The sequence below is a fragment of the Musa acuminata genome, chromosome BXJ1-4 (assembly GCF_036884655.1).
Source record: "Musa acuminata AAA Group cultivar baxijiao chromosome BXJ1-4, Cavendish_Baxijiao_AAA, whole genome shotgun sequence".
Lineage (NCBI taxonomy): Eukaryota > Viridiplantae > Streptophyta > Magnoliopsida > Zingiberales > Musaceae > Musa > Musa acuminata.
This window is the reverse complement of record NC_088330.1, coordinates 3,112,482-3,135,499: the sequence shown is the minus strand read 5'-3', so window position 1 is coordinate 3,135,499 and position 23,018 is coordinate 3,112,482. Positions and strand designations below refer to the sequence as shown.

General features: G+C 36.9%; 1 protein-coding gene across 5 annotated transcripts; it reads right to left on the bottom strand.

Moving 5' to 3' along the window:
- Window positions 1-1,052: 1,052 nt before the first annotated feature.
- Window positions 1,053-22,993, bottom strand: LOC135641646 (DUF21 domain-containing protein At1g55930, chloroplastic-like). Of its 5 annotated transcripts, none has more exons than XR_010497763.1 (15): window positions 22,259-22,993; window positions 19,128-19,225; window positions 18,915-19,008; window positions 17,701-17,783; window positions 17,482-17,580; window positions 16,866-16,947; window positions 15,080-15,219; window positions 14,905-14,983; window positions 14,745-14,808; window positions 13,665-13,756; window positions 12,656-12,721; window positions 9,510-9,626; window positions 5,448-5,627; window positions 1,891-2,474; window positions 1,053-1,797 (listed from the first exon to the last, which is right to left on the bottom strand). XR_010497763.1 is itself a non-coding variant. In XM_065157196.1 (15 exons), the coding sequence occupies exons 4-15, from the start codon at window positions 18,918-18,920 to the stop codon at window positions 2,220-2,222; spliced, it is 1,263 nt and encodes a 420-aa protein (XP_065013268.1). In that variant the 5' UTR covers window positions 18,921-19,008; window positions 19,128-19,225; window positions 20,117-20,202; window positions 22,259-22,395; the 3' UTR covers window positions 1,053-2,219. The 5 variants fall into 5 exon arrangements, 4 of the variants coding, with proteins under 4 accessions (XP_065013268.1, XP_065013279.1, XP_065013260.1 ...); XM_065157196.1 differs by adding an exon at window positions 20,117-20,202 and having other exon boundaries at window positions 1,053-2,474; window positions 22,259-22,395; XM_065157207.1 differs by adding an exon at window positions 20,117-20,202 and having other exon boundaries at window positions 1,053-2,474; window positions 18,915-18,985; window positions 22,259-22,395.
- Between the last annotated feature and the right edge of the window lie 25 nt (window positions 22,994-23,018).

The window sequence follows — 23,018 nt, the reverse complement described above, 5'->3', positions numbered from 1 at the left end:
TCGACTGTTTTGGCACCTATTTTTATTTTTTTGTAATAAATTTAATTTTTTGAAAATATCCCTCTAATTAATTGTTTATTAAGCTTCCAAAAAAGATTCATCATTTGACAGGGTATTTTATTGGTTAGATTTTCTTTTTTCTTTTTTTGTCGATTCAGGATCGAATAGTTTCGGTTTCAGATTTCATAAATTGGAACTAAGTTATTAGAACTTGGTCTCGATTTGCTTTAGAACCGTCATACCATTGATCCAATTCAGTTCCGATTCGAACCATCGCGTGGTTTACCTGACAACTTCTCGGATAGAACTCATGAAAGGAGTTGAATCACTGGCCATGTGGTCTGTATGCATCCTTTTTCGGGTTGATGGGAGCCCAGCAAAGTTGTGATTATTATCAGAGCGGACTCGCGTTAAATCCCAACAACACCAGTCGGTCATGTCCAATGCAAAGAACACTTGTATCGTTTGGCATGATTTGGTTGGGACAATATTTACTGATCCAACGTTAACCAATCGGTGTGATCGATACAAGATCTATGCTGCCCAGTAGTACATCTGTATAAAGCATGCACCATCAAGTACATTTGATACAGAAAAAAAAAACAAAAAAAGGGGAAAGAATAGCTGATGCATGTACCAACGTTTTTGTTTCCTTCAGATTTTTTATCTTTTTCCAAAACTCACTCAGATATGTATTGATATGCCATAATCGGCACACCAAGGTTCTAATCGACACACAAAATGTTGCTCGGTTTCAGTACATATAATCTCTCATCGCCATCGACCAAACCACGACACACCTACGAGTTCAGACTCAGTAGCCAAGTTAGGTAGCCCGACGAAACATCACACCCATTTGACCGACACATACGATTTTAGACTCTCAGTAACCAAGTTAGGTAGCCTGACGACACATCACACCCATTTGACCGACACATAAACCAAATTACCAAATTCCGATCGTATAAAATCAACAAGACACTGACATTGACAATAATGATAGAGTTAGCAACAACAACCCATCATCCTAGTTGTGAGCTCAGATGAGATCATAGCCATAGTCCAACTTAACATTGACGAATTGTTACCCCATAATCATACATAGTCTGATCGATTCTCATGATTCATTACACAACCATGTTCTGATTAATTATTTATATACACAAACTCATGATTCATTGATGATCGAATGACTCACGTAATTGTTTACATCAGAAGGGTTTTTGTTGGGTTTGCCACGACAGAATTCTTACAAGATCATCATTCAAATCCCTGACCCCAAACACGTCAACCTATGACAAACTCGAAACCCTAATCAACTTCAAACTCTTTCCACATGTCGGAGAATCAAAATATAACTTAACAAACAGCTTAATAGACCTGGCGCAATAAACAAACTCTCCAATCAGGATTTGTTCGTGGCTTCGACTTGCTGTTTAAAAGTCCCAATCAAATTGACCTGGCGATGGAGACATTGGTTGGAAACTGCCTCTAAAACAGGACAAGAGAACACTGCATTACGTGACATTAATACCTTCTGCAAACTCCTTTGCAACTCCTCACGTTCATGCTTCATGTGAATTACTCTTCCACTTTATCTCCCTAGCAGCATGGTCGTAGGCTCCACATCAGCCTTAATCCTCAGGCCACAAAAACATTCCCTAACATTCTGCACTCCTCCAATGCCAATGGATTCTACTCGCTCCACATCATTTAGTACACACGGCCAGTTACATCAGCAAATCTACCAAATTCATCATGAGGCACAAAAACAAACCAACCATATCCTCCACTGCTCTGTCACAAGAAAACCCCAAACAGCAGCAAATTAAAGAGATGAGAGGAGAAAAAAAAAAAAAAAACCAGTTTTTCAAAAAGCGGAGGCTGAACCCGAATATTATGCATAACACATTGGTTCTTCCACCGCAATTTAGGTCTGCGATCCTCCGTCCTGTTGGCTCGATAACCATGATGATCAGAGAGTTGCAGAACATCAAGATCTTGCTAGTAATCAGCTCGTTCACTGTCCTCCATGAAGTTATGAGCAACAAAACAGATGACACTACTCTTCACCTCTGTTCATCCACACATCTGGTCCATGGCATCCAGATTTCCTTGGTTTTTATTTATATTGGAATGGGGTGTCAGTTTTCTTTTCCCATTTTCCCCCCCTTTGGTTCTCCAAGAAGAGTAAACAAAATTTGAGTGCAATGTATATTCTAGTTGTTCCTACAACTGAGGTCCTCTGCTTTATTATCACTAAGAGAGCAGTCTGACCCCTTCAACTTCTCATCAAATGTGACTTGGAGAGGTTTGTCTTCTTCCAACCTCTGTAGTTGATCAATTTGCTTCTTCCTCTTGACCACCTTTTTGGAAACTACACGATTTATGCCCTTTGCATCCAAATCTGCACCTTGATTACTTAGTGGTTTAAAATGGACTTTAGCAACTTTCCTTGCATCAGCTTCCAATATCTGCATATTCGAAGAAATAAATCTACAAGTTACTGCAAATTTCCTTGTCAAGTGTAGGATGATAAAAAGAGAGCTTCAAATGAGTGTTGCTAATCTTTGGGCAGTGTAAGATGACAAATGATGTACCATGCTGATCATATATAGGAGGACCTAGGTGCATGCCATACTCCATGTCAGTGTATAAATTTAAAGTGCAAATCTAGTAGATATTACACAACTTCTAAATATGGCATTTGCATCTTACTATGTGCTTAAGTATCCTAATGTGACATAGCCTTGTTGCCACTGCACTGCATGATGATATGTGACACTCTGATCATCGGTTAGCATTTGCCAAGAAGAATTTGTCAGGTTCAGATACTTGGATTACTTTCGAAATAAAACCACAGGCTACAATAAGGTATCTGAGAGGAGTTGATATAGGTAGGCCAGGAGGACGCTTGTGATGGTCAGAGTTGAGAAAGTGGCATTCCACACAGATATTGAAAGTCCATGAAGTCGAAGTAAAAGTGCGGTTCTAGTATGGAGAGGAATAGTCCAAACGAACAAAAAATGCCTAACAGAAGATACAGATGATTTATATCAAAGAACAGTTTGATGTACCTGAAGATAATTCAATATCATCATGTTCCAAAAATGTGAAATCGAAGGTGCGAAATATGATGGTAGAAGCTAGAAAGTTGTAGAGATTTTACAATTCAAAATGATGAACCCAAAATCAATGTCCTACAACATCTATGAGATTATCTTCATACTTTTCTGAAAAAAGCACAGAAACAATAACTCAAACCACACAAAACAAATGAATAAAGAAAAACAAAACAAATCCTTGTACAGATCAAAGGCATTTCTGAAAAAACAAAAAGATAGAAACAAGGATTGAAATTTCGTATCATACTGGAATTTCGAGATTTGCTCGAAATGGTACGGTACTATATACCGAGCGATATATTTCAGTATCCCACTTGGTATATATATATATATATATATATATATATATATATATATATATATATATATATATATATATATATAAAAGAGGTAAATTGCTCGGTATACCTCTCTTCTTCCCACGCGGAGCGACGTCGCCGAGGTGATGTCGCAGAAAAAAAAAATTGTGATGTCGCCTCTCTTCTCAGGCGACGTCGCAGAAAAAAAAAATTGTGACATCGCATCTCTTCTTGGGCGATGTCGCCTCGACGACGTCGCAAAAAAAAAAAAAAAAAATTTCGCTAAGGCATCGCCTCTCTTCGCCTCGCGACACCGATACTCTTCTCCCCTCGCGCGGATGAGAAGTCGTCGCAGACAAGGAGAGCAGCGCCGATCTCAGGTTCTCCTTTTTTTTTCCTATTTCTTTTTTCCCCTTCTGCCTCTTCTTTCACTTTCTCCCTCTTTCTTCTCCCTCGGTCATCGTCGACTCCCTCTTTCTTCTCCCTTGGTCATCATCGACAATAATAACCTCAATCGACGGTACCACTCGGTAGCGGCGGTCCGTGTATTGGTCTATTGACGGACTGGTACATACCGTCCGGTATGGGCGGTATCATTCGGTACTGCAAACCTTGGATAGAAAATAGGAGCAAAGCCTTAATGACATGAGAAGTCCAATGGAAGGACAACATCCACATTCCATAAGGACACAAAAACTGTCACCATGCTTGAAGCAAACTAAAAACAATGTTGGTGCTGAAGGTGAAGGATGAGACAATACTCCGACAAACTCATCAAGGATTATTAAATGTTCAAATGATTCAATTTGTATATATAAAGGACCAGAATGATTTGGTTTGTCACATGTTCTTTCCCCTCAGATCGAGTGAAAACAAGGACAGATCCTAATCTCTGATCATTCAACATGTGGCATGTCCTTAACTGTTGTCCCTTTGTTTGAAATTTTAGGATGACACTTTGGCTATTCCTAACAAACTGCAGAACTTAGTGAAAAGTGTTCTTTATTTTGGAGATATAATCTAAGAAGAACAGTGTTATCCACTAGTGAGGCAACTTACAAAGAGGACTGTATAACAAAGCCAAAAAAACAACTAAAACATAAGAGAGTTCCTTGGGATGATTTCTACTAAAATATCCCAGCTACAATTTAATTTGAAAAGTAGCAAAAACTGTTTATATGATTATTCTCCCCATCATCTACATAATTATTAGCTATTCTTTTAGAACATTAGCTGTGTTAGGAATTTCTGTAATAACAAACAAACTAAATCAGTATAGAGCTTCCTACACAAAGGTAACATTTCTTTGTACAGATAAGTATTAGAACTACATATCTCCCATATTCATTCAAACAACAGTATTTGATTCTGATCTGCATGATATCCACCCAATCAACAACAATAGCATAACATGGAGGACTTTTTAGGCTTGATAGGATATGCTATTTTGTGCATTAAATGGTTAGCCTATTCGATGAGTGAGAGCTACACAATATAAAAGGTAACTCAATCAATTTAAGATGATGAAATTATGTATATTTTGTTGAATCTTAAATGTCAAGATTCATTTCCAGTTTATGACTTGAGAAAAAATGTCCAAGATTAATTGCTAGAAGAATATTCATCTTGATGTATCAGACTTTTGGATTAGTTACTACAATGATACATACTGCTTAAACAGAAAACCAAATTCCAGTCTACGACTTGAAGTTGTATATGCATTCCTATTCCAGTCTGACCTAAATGTAAAGATTTATTGCCTCAACAATCTAAGAAAGACCTTCAGTTTGGCATGATGGGACCATTGACATATTGCCCAACATAAATAGTTTCTTGGAAATAGCTAACACAAATATGTAAATTCAAGCATTCCCTGATAACATGTTATGCTAATTTGCCAGAAATGCTTCTGGCTTATGATTTGCGTAATTGTGAGTCTGAAGCACTTGTTTAATACAACTAGAAAAGATTTGAAGACAGTGACTAAACTTAGTGTAGATTCTTGAATATTTATGCATGGTACCTCAATTTCATATTTTTGATGTCTTTCATTCCTGCTTGGACCATCTGACTCTTCATTTCTGTATTCACTGTTCTCTTCTCGGTTTGCCTTCTCAAGCACCACAACAATCTTGGCACCTTCTTCTGGTATATAACCAAACACCTCGCAGATGAAACCGGATACTGTCTCGTACTGATGACCCTAGTAATTAAAACAAACACAATGTAGTGAATATCAATTTTCACAAACTCTATAACCATTTATTAAATCTCTCAAGAAACATTGACAAATCATATATATAACAGATATTTGGAGATCTATGTGTCGCCAACTTCCTCTTGGTTCTATGACTCAAATGGCAGCCGCTGTATAGTTTTCTTATGTGCTTAAGTATCAACCAACATAAGCAACCACTTGATTGATGCTTTATCCCAAGTTTCCAACCACAACTATTACACCATGTTCCTTCATTTGCAAAACTTGAGGGCAAAAGATTATGATGCAATTTCATCATTAGACAACTTTGAGCAATTCCTAATCCATCCCTTATTGCATTATGTGTACCCCTACAAATTGTACAGGTTACCAGGAAGGGGTAGAGTCTGTTTAGCAATTTTCTTGATACCCTTCTGCAATCAAAGGTTTCAAATACCGGTTGGACCAGTACATGTCAACTAATATTTTCTAGCCGATCAATTAATGGTACTGGACAATACTAGCTCGGTAACAAGTGATTGTTCTTTTATTATTTTTCAATCATATCAGGTAATACAGGTTGGAATACTGCCTGCTATAGCCGCACTATACTGTTTCATCAAGGTGTTGAAATTAAAATTGGACCAAGATTTTAAACCTTGCCTGTTATATTAGTGTATGCCATCAAAAATATTTCAATACCCTCTTGCAGAGACGACATCCCTAAGCAATCACTTGGGTGCTCTACAATGATGGTGCCTCCAAACAATCATTTTAGCTCCCTTCTGTTGCAAATATGTTGAGAATAATTTTCTTGGGCATCATCTTCCTGCAAATGCATCTCTGGTTGCCACTCTCTGCAATACTGCAATTCCCCTCCTAAAATGACAATGACCTCAAACAATTCTTTTGGGTACTCTACAGTAGCTGTCTCTTAATTTTTGAAGGTTCCCCGTTATTGCCACTTGGTCAATTAATTTTCTGGGGCAACATCCTGCTGCAAATATATCTCCAGGTGCCACTCAATAGGCAATACTTTGACACCCACTAGCATCAAATTTATTGCAGCCATTATTTCCCAACTGTTGCACCTCTCAACTCAGTTGCAGAAAGCTTATTCTGACAACCATCAATAACAATCTATGATGTTGAAATTCTTCATGGTAACACAAGTTGAAGAAGACTCATCTTACCACGAGGCACATGAAGCATCTTCGATTGGAGCATTTGGACAAGTTTGAGAAAGGCCAACAAACCACTGTACCACACCACAAAATTCGTAGGAATCATCTGATAAGAGTGCTTCCCCTTTCACATAATAAGAACAGTTCAGTGCTTTTTTATTTACCTTCTTATAATTCTGAAGGATCTACTAGAGGCCCAGACAATAACCTAATTTATCCTGGAGAAGAAATCACAGATGTGAAAATTTTCAGCTAGCTGTAAATATACAGCAAAGCTCCAGAGATGCAGCTAATAGACCCCTTCCATACTCTGTCAAGGGCTATTCAGCTATTGGAGAGCATGCTAGAGGATAAATTAGTAGAAGATCTAATAGCACCTCAATCTTCGACATAGTCAAACTTGATTCACCCACTACAGCACTTTTGCTTCAGGACAGCAAATAGATTGTACAACAAATTCTTACCCATCTTGAAGCTCAAGGTGAACAGTCATTTCCTTATCTCTGACACTGTATAGATCATTAAGCTCAACAATGACAATTTTATTTCTACAACAACATTGGCATCCTTCCTCAACATGTGAAAAAGGAAAGGATGACAAAGACCAAGAGTGTGATTTTGCAATATGGTTTGGACTTCTGACCCTCCAGTCTACAACTTGGGAGTAAAGTGCATTCGATGTGCTGTAAATTATTACGGACTGAAGAGAGCCCTTTCGATTCTCAACCAACCTCCTAGTTGAGTTAGAAAAAGAGAGATTTGATCAAGCATCCTCAACATCTCTTAGTGGTAATATATTTTATTTTATATTTCCTACTATTTTCAAATGTATTAATGTTAGTACTTCTAGTAGCTATTTTAGAAAATCAAAAGAGTCAAATTTGAATTTGAACCTATTTGATGTCTAAGGGTCCTAATATATTATTTGTTAGTCAAATGGTTTAGCTAATACGAGTATATTTGTCAGTTCTACAGGTCTCTTTCGGTGGGATATTTGTGGCGTGACCATATCATACAAAAACAAAGTTACATAAGACATCTTAATTGGATATTTTGAGTTATAAATGAACACAACAAAATTAGATTAATTTAGATTTTTAATATCTTTTTCCTCTCTTGTTCTATCTTAAATGGCCTCGTCTCCTCCAGTCCTCCTTGACTCGGAGAAAGCCAAATTAGTAGGGTTATATCCTACACATTGACTGAAAACATGTGACTTTACCATGACTCCATATGTAACAAAAAAATTTTTCTATCAAAGATTGACCAACTGAGAATCCTGTTATTTTCTAGAAAGGCAAGGCTAGTTCTCACAATAACAAATATTTTACCTATGAAAGCCATGAGCTACAAAGAGCCTTCAAACATCAAACAAGAGAAAGATATTGTCAATGTTATCATGGAAAATAAACTCAACTCAAAATGTATAGATTCATGCTCAATACTCAAATGTTCACATAAGAACCATTGAGAAACAAATAAGAAAGTTAAATTTAGAAAGAGGAATGGTACGAGTCTATGAGAACTGCAAGAACTAGCAGTAATGTCCCAACTATTTGAGTTCGTTTATATGGATTGGTTCCATGCCATTGACCTGTGTAAGACATCTCTACATAAATCAGAGCATCCAAGTCCCTCTACATCTTCTTGCACCAGTAATCTTAATTAAATAACATCTAATTACAACATCTGAAAGTTTTCCTTGAACATGTCTGAATCATCTTGGATGATTATCTTTATTTTGTTCTCTCTCAATGCAACACCTCGTTGCTATCAAACTAAATCAATTCTTATAATCTTTTTAATAACTCCACAATCCACATTTACCTCAATGTTCTCATGTTAGCTACACAAAGTTTCATGTATGTTGTTTTTTAACCGTCTCAACACTATGCTCCATAAATTACAACTATCTTATTAAAATTTTCATTTAACCAGAAAGGAATAATCACAAAAAATTCCGTGCTCCTCTCCATTTTAACCATCAAGTTTTACTCAATGAACAATGTGTCAATATCTTCTTCTTGTTAATTATTAAAAAAAATCAACTTTTACTCACAGCAATTTCTTACCTATCCATCACAACCACACTATTTCTTTTCTTAGTATTTCTAAAGTACAATCTATGTATTTAGTGTTAATCCTACTTAATCTAAGACCTTTTATTTCTATCATTTATCTTCATAACTCGAGTTTATTGCTAATCTCTACTAAAATTTCATTGATAAAAAAAATATGGTTAGTAGATTAACATATAAAATGCATGCCTACCGTGTCTGATTACAAAATTTGTCTATAACCAATGTCAACAACTAAGAACTTAAGGCTGAATCTTGATGCATGCTAGACACAATCTTTGTAATCCTAACATTAATGATGACTCACAACTTTTACCATGGAAAAATAATTACTAGCTACTTTCTTTTCTATATCCCACCATAACAATTCTCTATAAACTCTCTCTTAAGCTCTTTCTAAATTCTAAGTCAATTAAAAATCATACAAATTTTTTTATCTATATTTTTTTATTTTCTCAATAAATAAATAACATCTATGGTTGATTTTTTGGGCATAAAACCAAGCTAAGTCTATGGGTAAAGAAGGTAAAGAATTAAATGGTGGTTCATTAAATGAACATTCTTCTTTACATAAGCAAAATTGCTTCCAAGTTCACCAAGAGAGGGAAAGGAGAAAAAAGAGAAACCTCTGGCAGTTTGACATTCAGTTCTTCTGAAAGTTGATCAATTGATGTATTTGCATCAACATCAAATGTGCCATCCTCTTTCATTACAATATAACCAGTTTTCCTCTGAATCTCTTCCTGCAAAAATTGAAAGCAAAAATGTGGACTGTCATATAGTTATTCAACACACAGAAAACCAGGTTATCAACCATGGGACAAGCTTTTTCAACTATTCTAAAACAAGCAACAGAATATAGGTAAATTAAAATATATCATAATAAGTGGATGTATTACTCGTCCTGTAAAAGGAAGGCCTTACCTGCACAAAAGCAAACTCTGAAAAAAAGAAAATGAGGAAGCAGTTTGTCAATGCAATAATACAAAATAGGTGTCATCAAACATTTTTTAATTACATTCATCACCATTAGTTACTCGTTCACAATAAAGAAGCCAAACAGTAGGACATGTCTGCCACTAGAAAAAAAAAAAGTTTTCATCTCCATTTTAAAGCACCAACCTTATGATTCATTCTTGCAAAAAAAAGCAGAGGACAATTTTACCTGCAGGACCTAGAAATATATTTTTAGAACAACAAACTAAGAAGCTCTGGCACTGCAATTTTGAAGTTGTGGTCATATCGGATGCAAAAGATAATATTACATACAAAATACAAAACCGTCTTGTCATATATAGTTATTTGTTGGGAAAAACTAGACACCTATAGTTTTGCAATGCTATCTCATTGTATGGAGTACATACAAGAAAGGTCAACCAGATAAGATGCGATGATGTGTATTAGATGGTTGTTGTATAATCTATCTGTAAGCTAACTCCAACTACAGCTTATATTTGCATCCAACTCATGAATTGATTATAAATAAAAATATTTTTTGCCTTATTAACCTTTAAAAATGAAGCTTTTAATATTCTGAGATAGTTGTAAGCACAAAGTCATCTCACATGACAAGGCGTTAAGGATTTTGAATTGTTATTAGGGTTGGATCTAGACAAGTCAGGGATGTATTGGGTTTGGACCAGAATAAATTGTCTAGCCAAGTTATAGAGTTAGGGACTTAAGTTGGACACCAGTCATGCAGACCAGGATTCTAAGGGCCTGGGCTCAGGTTGATTTTGGGTTGCCCAAATGCTTGACTCAGGCCCAATCCATATTGGGTTTGTGTTGGACTTTCCCAATCCATGCATCAAGGAAGTTCAGCTTGATATAAATGCTCCTATGAACAGATTAACTCAGTAACACAAACTTTTGACTCCCTGGTTTGAGATACTACACCAAATCTTTCATGGTTTTATCAATTTAAAGTTCCTTAACTTGAATTCATCAATACCATCCTTCCTTGCTGCAACTTAGCCAAGCAAGTTAGCCATATACCAACCAGGGCCTATCAGATAAGAACTCTTCCTATGTCTCTTCATGCCATTTAGTACGGACGGAGAAAAGCAAACATTCCAGAAAATGCAGATACATTTGGGATGGACTTTCCCAGTTAGTTTTCTGGCATATTTGAGGAGGAGGTTTAGACTTTAGATTGTTCAATGGGGTGGTTAATGATCCTTTTATTGTCTTCAAAGGGGCAGTCACATGATTCTGTGGTATGAAGCATGTGATCCTTTCTGGGAAGCTTCTAATAATAGATGCTTTTGTTAAATTGTTTAAGAATCCTCACGACATCTTTTTCCTTTTTTTTTCTCTTGCTTCCCATAATTTTGTCCTTTATCATCCTCTAATTGAAATAAGCAAGAAAATTTAATGCCTATGCACAAAGCAATTATATGGGGTTGCTTATAGAGCATAATTGAAAAATGAGAAATTACTATGGAAGACACAATTATATAACCAACTTCTAGTTAAAGTCCATAGAAAGCCATTTCGCTAGGACCAGTACTACACAGGCAGTACATACCAGTCCAAGTGTGAATCGGTACACAAACTGTCATTGTTTTGAGTGGTCACATTCGTAAGCCCTGTTTTCCGCAAACAGGCATGAGCTCTCTACGCCCTTGAGCTGCCTAGATACACTTCCTCCTCCCCTCTTCTCTTCCTCTTCCTCCACCGCCTCCTCTCCTTCCTCTTCCGCCGCCACCTCCTTTTCTTCCTTTCTCTTCCTCTCTTTCCTCTTCCTCTTGCTTCCTCCTCTTCCTCGACTACCTCTTCCTTCTTCTTCTTCCCTCCTTTTTTCCACTGCCCTTCCTCTTCTCCTTCTTCTTCCTATCTGAGTCACCAGTACATACTAATATGCCATGTGTCAGTACATCAGTACTGACCAGTGCTTACTGGTCCAGCCTACCCAAAATGGCATTCCCTTCTAAAATCAAGCTTCTAAAGTTGGTCCAGAGTTTCTACAATGTTCTCTATAACAAAACTTTATGCATATATGATCATATTACAATTTGAATTGCATAGTTGCAATAGCAAATAAATAAATAACTAAAAGAAGATAAAACAATAAGGGCGAATTCCTAGAAAAAGCCCCTAAGTTTTGGAATTTCTAGTAGAGTGCCCTAACTTTGAAAAATTCTTAGATAGCCCTTTTTTTTTTTGCAAAATGGTCATCCTACCCACATCAACCACTGCCCTTCTCTCACCGACCACCTTGCTGACCACCCTCCCTTGGTCGTCTAGGCCTCCGCGCGCATAGGGCTAGCCCCGCCGACCGTCCTCCTTCGCGAGCGGGCTAGCCCTACTGGTCGCCCCTCTCCCCTCCCCTGACTGCCTACGCATCCGTGCTCGTGTGGGCTAGCCCCGTCAGCTGTCCCCCTCTGCGTGCAGGCTAACCCTGCTGGTTGCCCCCCTCCCCTCCCTTCCCCTAGTCGCTTGCACCTTCGTGCACATGTGGGCTGGCCTCGTTTGTCACCCTCGTCCCCTCCCCTAGCCTCCTGCACCTCCACTCGGAGGCTGGCCCCACCAGTCGCCTCCCTCAGCGAGCGCGATGCCCCTGGGTCCGACGAGGGTGCAGGGGTAAAACAATCATTTCACATGACCAGGGGCACTATCTGAGAATTTTTCAAAGTTGAGTCGCTCTGCAGGAAATTCCCAAACTTATAGGCTTTTTCCGAGAATTCGCCCAAAAGATAAAACAAAAGGGCATCGAAGAAGGCAATTGTCAGCTCAATTAGAGAAAGAAAATATCTTCATATAGTTTTCTTACTTTGGAGTCATTTTCATCGAAGATTTCACCAACAATTTCTTCAACAACATCTTCCAGAGTAACGATCTGTTACACAGCCAAAGATTTTAGTGGTCAAACCGTAAATAACAAAGAGAGAAACAAAATCCTCTTAAACTTGAAATCCATAAAGTATGGAAATGCTATATTACTGGGATATCTTTCATACAGATTTCAAAAAAGATTGTTCAGAACATTAAATCCTACACCAGTAAAACTTTCGGCCAGATTGCAATGCTTCAACAACAATTTGTCTGTGTTTATGTGTGGCATTTGCATCAAATTCTATCAGAATTAAATTTGTGATATGTGCACTAAATGGCAAGGAGGAGTATCAGTTCTAATTAATAGATGGCTAGCACTACCATATGAACACTAAGTCTTTCCTGCCAACAAAATCCTATAGACATCACCACACCATGGAATCTAAATTTTTAAAGATAGAGCTCAACTTAAAAGTGCAAATAACGAACGATTATGTTTTGAAAGCAGTGTAACAATGTAACAAGACAATAAGTTGAACTGGAAGCATATAATAAGAATAAGTAATACTAGCAATGGCCATCTAAACAATTAAAATAAAAAATTGAAGAAACAATGCTATAAATAATCAATAGAATGACATATTAATAGAAATTGAACTAAAAACATGTGGCTCTACTTCATATAACTTTAACATCTTCAATTAGTTTGCACTGACTAGGCTAAAACAACTAAAGCATTTATGTTTAGGAAAATGCCTGCTTGCACAATTCACATGACAATCACCATTAGAAGAGCTCCTTTGCAATCAGCTCTTTTTTTGCAACTCAATAAGAAAACATGAAGATCAACTAACTAGAACTGTGGGAAAAAAGATGACACAAAAATGTTGCATGAGACTGTTGATAAAATAGGAACTGGGAAAAAGGCAATACAATTAGGAACCCAATGCTACGAATATAAAAGAACACTTTAGAGTAGAATGAGATGGCATGAAGCATTAACATACACCAACTGTTCCCCCATATTCGTTCAGAACTACAGCCATGTGAACTTTCCTAATGCGGAACTCTCTCAGCAGGCTCCATACAAACATTGAATCTGCACTATCAATATAACTTAAATTAACAACTGGAAAGAATAACCTATTATCATTAAATAAATGTTTAAAGAACAATAATATTTATGAATCTTGGAAGTACTAATAGCTACTATGCATTACCAATCACAAATTAAAATGCTTGTCTGATCGGTAGGTACTGATGATTTTAACAGTGCACCAAGCAACGGTGACAGACTATATGGCTTGGTATTGCTCAGTATACTGCCCATTTTATTTTATTCAGCAATATTGGGTAGGATATGTTACCACATTGTCACAAACAAGTCTGTACACAAAGTATTCGATGTAATGTTTTGTGTATCCATGTCTTTCGGATTTATTAATGCTTTGCACAACATGTAGAGAGTTTACAGTTGGCTTTTGTAGTCATTTTTGGTCTGTACACACCGGTTGTGTACGATCATCGCGTAGAGGCAAAACTGTCCAAAAATAGGCCATCCAAGCAGTCATTTTGGATGATTTCTAGGTGTGCAGAATAGTGCAAAATGTTAACCATTTCAACACCCTAGAGGTGGGCACAAGGCTGGATGGGAACTTTTGGCCTTTGGGGTATTGTCTAGGGTTGATTCACTGCCTTATTCCGTAATAGTGTGATGTGGGCACTTGTGGGAACTTTTGGCCATGGTGGACAATCTTGGACCCTTTGTCACGCGACTATTCAAAGCTTGTGAAGTCTATTTTTGTATTTTGAATTGCCTATCAAGTGTTTGATGAAATGTTTGCCTGTGGGATCCCAAGTATAACACTTCTTCTAACCTGTCTTTTCTTTTGCAGGTCCTTAGGGGACCCTACGAGGTTACGGAGAGACTGACCCTCTGAAGACGAACATGTAAAGGTACTGCATAACTTAGGCAAATTCAACTAAGTCCGTGACAACATGATGATACTATCTTAGTCATACAAGTTATAAAAAATAGTTACCAATGTCGCTATTTATGATAATTTAATGTACTAATTTTGTATTACCAGGAACAAAGTATGTTGGCTTGTGAGCAATCTCCTTTACAGTGGATTCTTGCAGCTTGTCAACCTTCAAAAGCAAAGAAAAGTACTTAAAGCAATGGATTAGTTGGAAGTTTAGCTCAATGGTGACACAACAATTGATAAAATAAATCTTGACTCAAACCTTTTCAACATATTCCAGCATGTCCATTGCATATGCAATGCCCACAATATTATCTATACGCTCCTCAAAAACAGGTACCCTAATATCATACAAATAGAAGTATAACACAAGCTCAGAATTTTGGGTGATTTACAAATGAATTAGTTGCACAACATCACTTACATGTTCAACGTACCTAGAGTATTGATGTGTCTCCCATTGCTTTTGAAAATCAATAAGCTTCGCACTTGCATCTATTGCAACTACATCAATTAGAGGTGTCATTACCTCTTTGACATGTGTGTCTTTTATCTCTAAGACATTTTCAATCATATCCTGTTAATTAATTTTACATAAAGCATGTCAGATGCTGATTCCTTTGTAAACATGAACATATAGTTCATAAAACAATACTGAACAAGCACATGAAGAGAACGAAACCATATAATTTATATGCATTCGATTTATAAAAACAAAAAATAAACTAAAACTTCCAACCCCTGTTCGATAGAACATCAATAACATTATTAGAGAATATAATTTATTGTTAGATGCTGGATTCTCTCTACCAATCCTTGGACCAGTGCACTTCTAATCCAAGTGTAACTCAACGTGTCATTCGTTTAAGACCATATAAACATCTAAACTAGGATTGACCAACCCACAGTGGAACTATGCTAGAACAGATTAGTATAGTTGGGAACTGTGTCATATTTACTGTACATGAAATATCATCTCTAAAGATAGGATACACCCATAGTGGATTTGTGCCAGAACAGGCTAGAAGCATAAAAAAATATGAAAAAGATTCCACATCATTTTATGTAGGTAACATGCAACTGCACACTTTAGGCATGTTACAGAAAGAGCAGCCCTTTATGCGATAAAACATACATCTAAGAATGTCAAATAAAATAACAATCTACAAGAAACTTTAAACAAATTCAGATTATCTATTCTATCTTCATCTAATAATCAGATTATACACTATAAATCTTACCTTTGTTAAATCAACTAGATTGCTTAGTTCTGTAACAAGCAATGTTTGCTGTACCACCTGAAATGGTACGGTACAGGTGGTATGTATCAATCCGAGCATGGGCCGATACATGGACCACCTCGTTTCGGGCAGTCCAGTTAAAATAATAAAAAAATAAAAAAAGTGGAGGGGCCTTGTCCAACTCATCGTTAAAAAGAAAAACAAACAAATTAGGGCTCACGAACGCAAGCACTCTTCTCGTGTAAGATGTCGCTGCCTCACTGTCACCGCTTCACTGCTGCTACTGTTGCTGTCGCTGTCGTTGCCTCGCTGCTGCCGCTTCACCACAGTTTCCCAGGTACGATGCTGCTGCTCTTTTCCTCCACCTATTCTTTCTTTTCTTCCTTCTCTTCCTCCACTTCTTCCTCTTTTTCCTTTTTCCTCCTCTATTCCTCGGTCCCTTCCTCTTCTCTCCCTTTTTCTTCCTCGCCGAAACACCGGTACACACCGACATACCATGTGTCGGTACATCAATACAGACTGGTATGTCTGGTCTGACAAATTGCCGAAATGAGTCTAGTACCCAAAAAGGAAATCCTTGGTAACAAGATCAATTTTTATGTAAACTCTACAAACACAAAGAAATATATATAACCATATTGTAAACACATGCATTTGTGAAATAATTGATCAGTGAAATTCCATTGTCCAAAGCCTACAAAAATAGAGACATAATAGGATACTAATAACAAAATAAAAAAAACACATAAAAATATATGTGAAAATTTATAATGCTCCCAAATGTCAATATGACGTAGGAAAACCACTAGATAATTATCAGAAAAATGTAACAAAAAACAAAATCAAGATTTTGCATTAATCTAAACTGAATGAGAAGCAACCAAGAAAAATTATGGAAGATCAAAACAGAAATAAAGCCACCTTATAAGTTAAGAACAGCAATGCTAAATCAATTTGTATCAAGTTATACAAATTTGGGCACCTGTTCTTCCTCTTCTATTGCTCCACTTAGTTCTGCTCCTCTTAGCATCAGTTTTAGTTCATCTTCAGTCACATAAGGTTCACTACATTACCAAACAAGTATCAGGAAAAGAAAATAAAGTCTTATATAAAGTCTAACCTTCTCTATAATTTAGACTGTGATGAAAAAGGTGCTTATATCAACATACAAGAAAAGAAAGCATATAACAGGCAGGCCTTATATCAACATATAAGAAATTTCCTTTTTTGTTATGACAGAAGAAGGAAAAAAAGGAACGAAAAGATTCAAAAAATTCACTGTCTCATGTGTCCATCAATTTCTATCAGAAAGCAAGCAGGCTCCTCCTTGAAGCACATAGAAAAATCATAAGAAGAAACAAACAACAAAGTATTTCCAATCAGTCCCCTTAAGCTCCTTTAGAAAATTACATGGGCAATGATCTTCTACTTTAAAACAACTAAAACAATGCACATTATGATCAAGTAGCAAATGAAGAACTTATTGCTAAACATATCTTAAATTTCTTGTACATTCATAATAAAGTAGCATGAAAGACATGAAAAAATTAAAGAAATAGGAAGAACATGAACAAGGGGTACTCTGAAACATGACCTACCTTCTGCCTTTTAAACCTAGCATTTTTAAGATTCCCATCGAAAGAAAAGTGGCAATCCGTCCAACAGGATACAGGACCACTGATAGCCATGCTACTGGTCTGACATAGTTTCAAACATAAAGTTCTATCACTGCCCCAGTTCAAGAATAGAAGAGAACAAATTTACATATTAAACAATTGAGGACACGACAATCTTATTTCCTAAGATAATGGACTAACCTGACAACAAATCTAGCTACCTCTGTGGCATTATGAACAGCAACACTTTTTGGTGTAATTTCTGTTAGCAACAAAATAGCAACCTGAAATTATGAGAAGATTAGCTTAATCAGTTAAATTTAGTGAATACATCTTGAACAAGAATAGACCTAGATAATTCAAAACTACAATTGTCAAATATCTTCAGCAACAATAGTACATGGGACCAGGCTAACAGATTTTTTTAGTTATTATGTTTCTGTAATCAAAGTCGCATTATCTTAAGGAAACTATAATTTTTAATATGCCCTTAGTTCTCACAGAAAGATATAAACATCTGCATTTGGCGTAGAGGTATTATTTTTTCAAAAATAGCATATAGGTTAAACATTTCTAGACACAAATAACTACATATGCTGCATAGAAACGAGATTTTTACGCTTACACATGCATCAACAAAGTTTTCTGTTCTTGTGTTATAAACCTGCATTTGTAACATGTTGGCACAATGTGTGAATTGATACAGGCTGCCATGTCAGAGCAGGGTGGCCGCATTGCCAATACCATGCTGGCTGATGAGATTTCAACATGACCAACATATGTGGTCTTTGCATGCATACAATTCTCAAATCCATGCACCAAACATCCTTTTGCTTTATGGCCAATAAAGAGATAGCAGCACAATGTATTCCAGTTGCTTCTCATCTTAAGGAGGTACTTTGGGTACGTGCATCATAAACATGTTTGATCATGAAAATGTTACTACAATCATCCTTCTTATTGTTCTTGACTAGCTGTTAACACAAAATTCCAAGATTCAACCTAGATAGAGTAATAGTAAAATACTAAAATGACCCTTTGCTTTTCTTTTTTTCCTCCAGCGCTGCAAGGGTGCAACCATACACTACTAGCATGAATCGTGGAAGAACTCAAAACACCTCACTAAGGGACAATAAGCACAAGGTACAGGGCAGTGAACCAAACCTACCTCTCATAAGGGAGCCAATGCTACCACCACCAAGATACCAGGTGGATGCAAATCCCATTATAAGTACAACTTACAAATGGTATTACCACTGTAAAGTATGTACACAACAGTGATGCATATTCCATGCACATTAACAAAAGGCATTAGTCACCAGAACAGTCGCAGACATTGTTGTAACCAGTAAGCTTGCACCTTGAGATGTCACAGGAAATATACAGATTCATAACAGAAGAAGTTAGGAGCATACTGTCATAACCCCTGTTGCTGCACTAATTCCAGCTTCTCCAAAAATTGCAGTTGCTGCATCCGTAACAAGTGCTGTAGCACCAATATTGACCACACTGAGTACATATCACCAAATCATAAGATAAGGAACATATAGTCTTAATTAGTTGATGAAATAACCCATAGAAAGTTGAACAAAGAAGCAATTGTGAAGTACTCAATTATTAAGAATTACGTTGTGCCAATGAGAATCGTTGTCAGGAAACGAGTAACATCACTTCGAAGCAGTCTGAAGACACCATTTTCTGGATCCTTCTCAGCCAATTCACGAACCTGCTTTAGAGGAAATTAAATATTTGAACGTTGCTTCTAATAACGAGAGAAATGAGAGGTATAAAAATGAACAAAGTAAATATGGAAATAACTTTTGCTGCATCATCAACATGATCAAAACAGTTGCAACTTCAAGCAATTTACAGATTTAAACTGCAGTAGTAGCAAACACACGAGAAAATCAATCATTTCATAGCTTTCATTAGAAGAAAATATCAGTTGTTCAACATTATGAACGAAAGAATCTGAGTACTTCTATATGACCAAAACTCACGCATGATAGCATGAATATATGTAACAAAAATAAATAATGATTGAATAAAAGATCAAAATGATACATAAGTCATTATTTTTCTATTTGCTTCCATTTCATTTACTCTGCTTACAAAGTAATATGTGCAGTTCTAATTCCAATATTGTATGTTCCTTATAGACTGACCAAACTGTAGCCCCACTTAAAGAAGGTTATTAGATGTTGTAGTTGAACCAACTCATAATTCCACAAGCCTACAGATTGAGAATGATGCATATCATACCTGTAATAAGCTTATGACAAAAGCATAAGCAACTTTAACAAGATGAGAGAAGTAATGTAATGTACAACAGAACATCAAAGGAAGTCAGTAGATTATTAAATCCAACAAAACCAAGGATGGACATTAGTCCACATACGGAGCAAAAATGGAAAGGAATTAGGAGACTTATGCTTAGTAAACAAATCAGATGAAAGTATAGGTAATTACAACAGCATGATACATTGTCGAGGTTCAAAATATCAGTACAAGTACCTGAACTAGAACTTGTTACGACCGATAGATAACAGTCAGTACAAAACCAACACTGATTGGCAAACAAATAAAAGAAAAAAATTACCAGAGTACGCTAGCATACCAGTAACAGGTCAGACCTCTATGTAGTATGTACCTAGCAGTACACCCGATAAACCTCGATTTTCAATTCCTTGCATATCATAGCACCTATAGCATCCATATGTCACAAGACACATCACAAAACATTTAAAGAAAATGTTCCTATAATCTTTACAGTCCTACATAAGGTGTAAATTGCTTCAGACACTTCTTAAAAAGATAGCAACAGGCAAGAACATCGGAACGTAAGCCTCTGATTAATTCTGAGAGAAAGGAGTGCCTAAATCCTTAGCTCTGTTGTTTGGTACCATTATTAACCATGAATAAATGCTGGGGCCAGTTTTTCCACAATAAAAAATGTGAAGGCATTGACTAGATGAGCTTGATACTGCAAAATGGGGATCTATAAACAATTAAGGGAGTGTTTATTTTAAAAAATAACTTAGATTTCATCTCTATTTCGCTTTCATTTCTCCATAAAATCGAGAAAAAATGTTTTACCTATTCAAACTAAAAAAATCATCTCTTATGTTACTTGCCTAATTTGTTCCCCAAATTTCATTGATAAAAAAGAGATCTAAGAGAGAAAAGAAGACTAGGCCCTCAGCTCCAAAGGAACATAACTTGTCACTATACTTTCTTCTCCCTCTTTCTAATCTATAATGTGGATGATTATTCCTTCTATGATGCCAGGACCCATGTTGCCATTACAAAGGTGCTCCACAAATGTGAGCTTGGGAACTTCTTGTCAGCTCGCAAAAGATGATACCATAGCTGAACCTAAAAAACAGTGACTTTCATGACATGCTGCATCTGGTCATGCAACAAATGGAACACAAGAAGAGAATGGTTGAAAACTCTTAGATCAGCCTTCCACAATGGGCTTTTCCATGGTAAGAGGAGCCTTTGAACAAATCTTACGAAGGTTAAATGAAGGGCTACAATCACTTATCACACTTCAAGACTCCAACAAGCAGAGAGATCCTGTGATGTCTTCCCCCGTTTAGCCTCAATTCCATAACCTAATTTAGGCTTCAGCACATACTTGAAACTGCAAAATTAGTGTTTATATACAACGATAACAACAACAACAAAACCGTAAGTCTCAACTATTTAGGGTCGACTATATAGATCTCTTACCAACATTGAGATATGTAAAAGACTATATGTTTGGTTAAGTTAAGAGTACTTAAATCTTTATTTATGGTTTCTATTAAAGTCTTTTTAGGTCTTCCTCTACCTCCGCTCGTACCACTAACATTAATTATTTTACCTCTTTTGGCTATCGCATCTGGAGATCTCCTAAGCACATGCTCATACCATCTTAAATGATTTTCTCTCATCTTATCTTCTATCTAGGCAATACCTAGTTGTTCACGAATAGAAGTATTTCTTTTTTTGTTTTCCTAATAACTTCACACATCCATCTCAACGTTATCATCTTAGCAACATAATTTTTTTGTATATGTTGTTTCTTAACTGTCCAACACTTAAATACATAAAGCATTGTTACTCTCGCAACTGTCTTATAAAATTTTTCTTGTAATCTCAAATGTATCCGATAATCACACAAGACTTTTGGTACCCCTCGCCATTTTAACCATCCTGTTTTTACTCTATAAATAATATATTCATCGATCTCTCCATCTTGTTGAATAATTGATCCAAAATACCTAAAGCTTTTGCTTAAAAAAATTTCTTATCCATCCAACTTAACTATACTCTCTTGTCTATTATTAGAATTACTAAAATTACATCTTATATATTTAGTTTTAGTCTGAATTTAAAATCTTTAGTTTCTAAGGATTGTTTCCATAGCTCAAGTTTACGATTAATTCCACTTAGGTTCTCATCAACTAAGATAATATTATCAGCAAATAATATACATCAGAGAGGTCTATCATGTAAACGACTAATAAGTCAAGCCATTATCAATGTGAAAAGATAGAGATTAATACGGATCATTGATGTAATCCTATGCTAATAGGAAACTCACTAGAAAAACTCTCTATAATTCTAACACTAGTAGCTACATCATCATACATATCTTTAATAACATAAAAAAAATAGTGTTTATATGCATCTGGCAAAATAATTCTTATCCATCTCCATACATCGATAACTGAACACAGTTCAATGACTTCCTCAAAGAAAAAAAGCTTACCTTCCATGGCCACAGAGTCGTGATTGCAGTTTCTGCCAAAGAAAAGAAAGCAGAAAGTCCCAGCAACGCAGCCAATACTAAACCTTGCTCTCTAAGCACATTAAGAACCTGAAACAACTTCGGCCACACCACCATAGGAACCGCTTTCTCCGAACCAAAGGCCGCAACGCCAGAATCCACCACTCCCTCTGCGGCAAGAGATCTGCAGGACCTTGCGACAAGCATCCCGCAGGCAATCATCGCAACCACAGAACCAAACCCAAGGGAACCAAGAACCCCAAAAACTCGAGCTCTCTCATCCAGAGGAATCTCCTTTCTTCCATCGGAATCAAAACTGCGGACGACGGGCGAAAGCTCGACCCTTTTACACCAGAAGGGGAAGAATGTACCGAAGCCGTGAGAATTCTGGCGGCCACGGCCGGATTGAAGTGGGAAACGAGATGTTCTGAAGGGAGGACAAGCATTGGGCCCGCGGATGTGGTGTGGCCAGCACAGTTTAGTATGTCCCTGCGTGTGGATGAGCACACCGGCTCGGCCGGCGAGGGAAGTATTGAATGCGAAGGAAAACATGGGGATTGGGGTAGCGGAATGAAAGGAGAGGGGATGGAGAAGGGGGCCTAGGGTTTTGGATTGGAGAAGGGGTTGGTAGAAGGTGGCGGCATACCGACCGATGCGGCCGAGGAAGAGTGGGATGGAGTTCTGCTCGCTTTCCGTCAAAAGGGTGGCATCTGCCAGATTCACTCGGCATCGCTTCGGATGC

Excerpts from the sequence above, each read along its gene's own strand:
- LOC135641646 (XM_065157188.1), bottom strand. The coding sequence starts at position 22,828 with ATGTTTTCCTTCGCATTCAATACTTCCCTCGCCGGCCGAGCCGGTGTG. Across the intron at positions 14,984-15,079 it reads GAGACACATCAATACTCTAG|GGTACCTGTTTTTGAGGAGC; the intron begins GTACGTTGAACA and ends GTATGATATTAG. Across the intron at positions 2,475-5,447 it reads ATCAAAAATATGAAATTGAG|ATATTGGAAGCTGATGCAAG; the intron begins GTACCATGCATA and ends TCGAATATGCAG.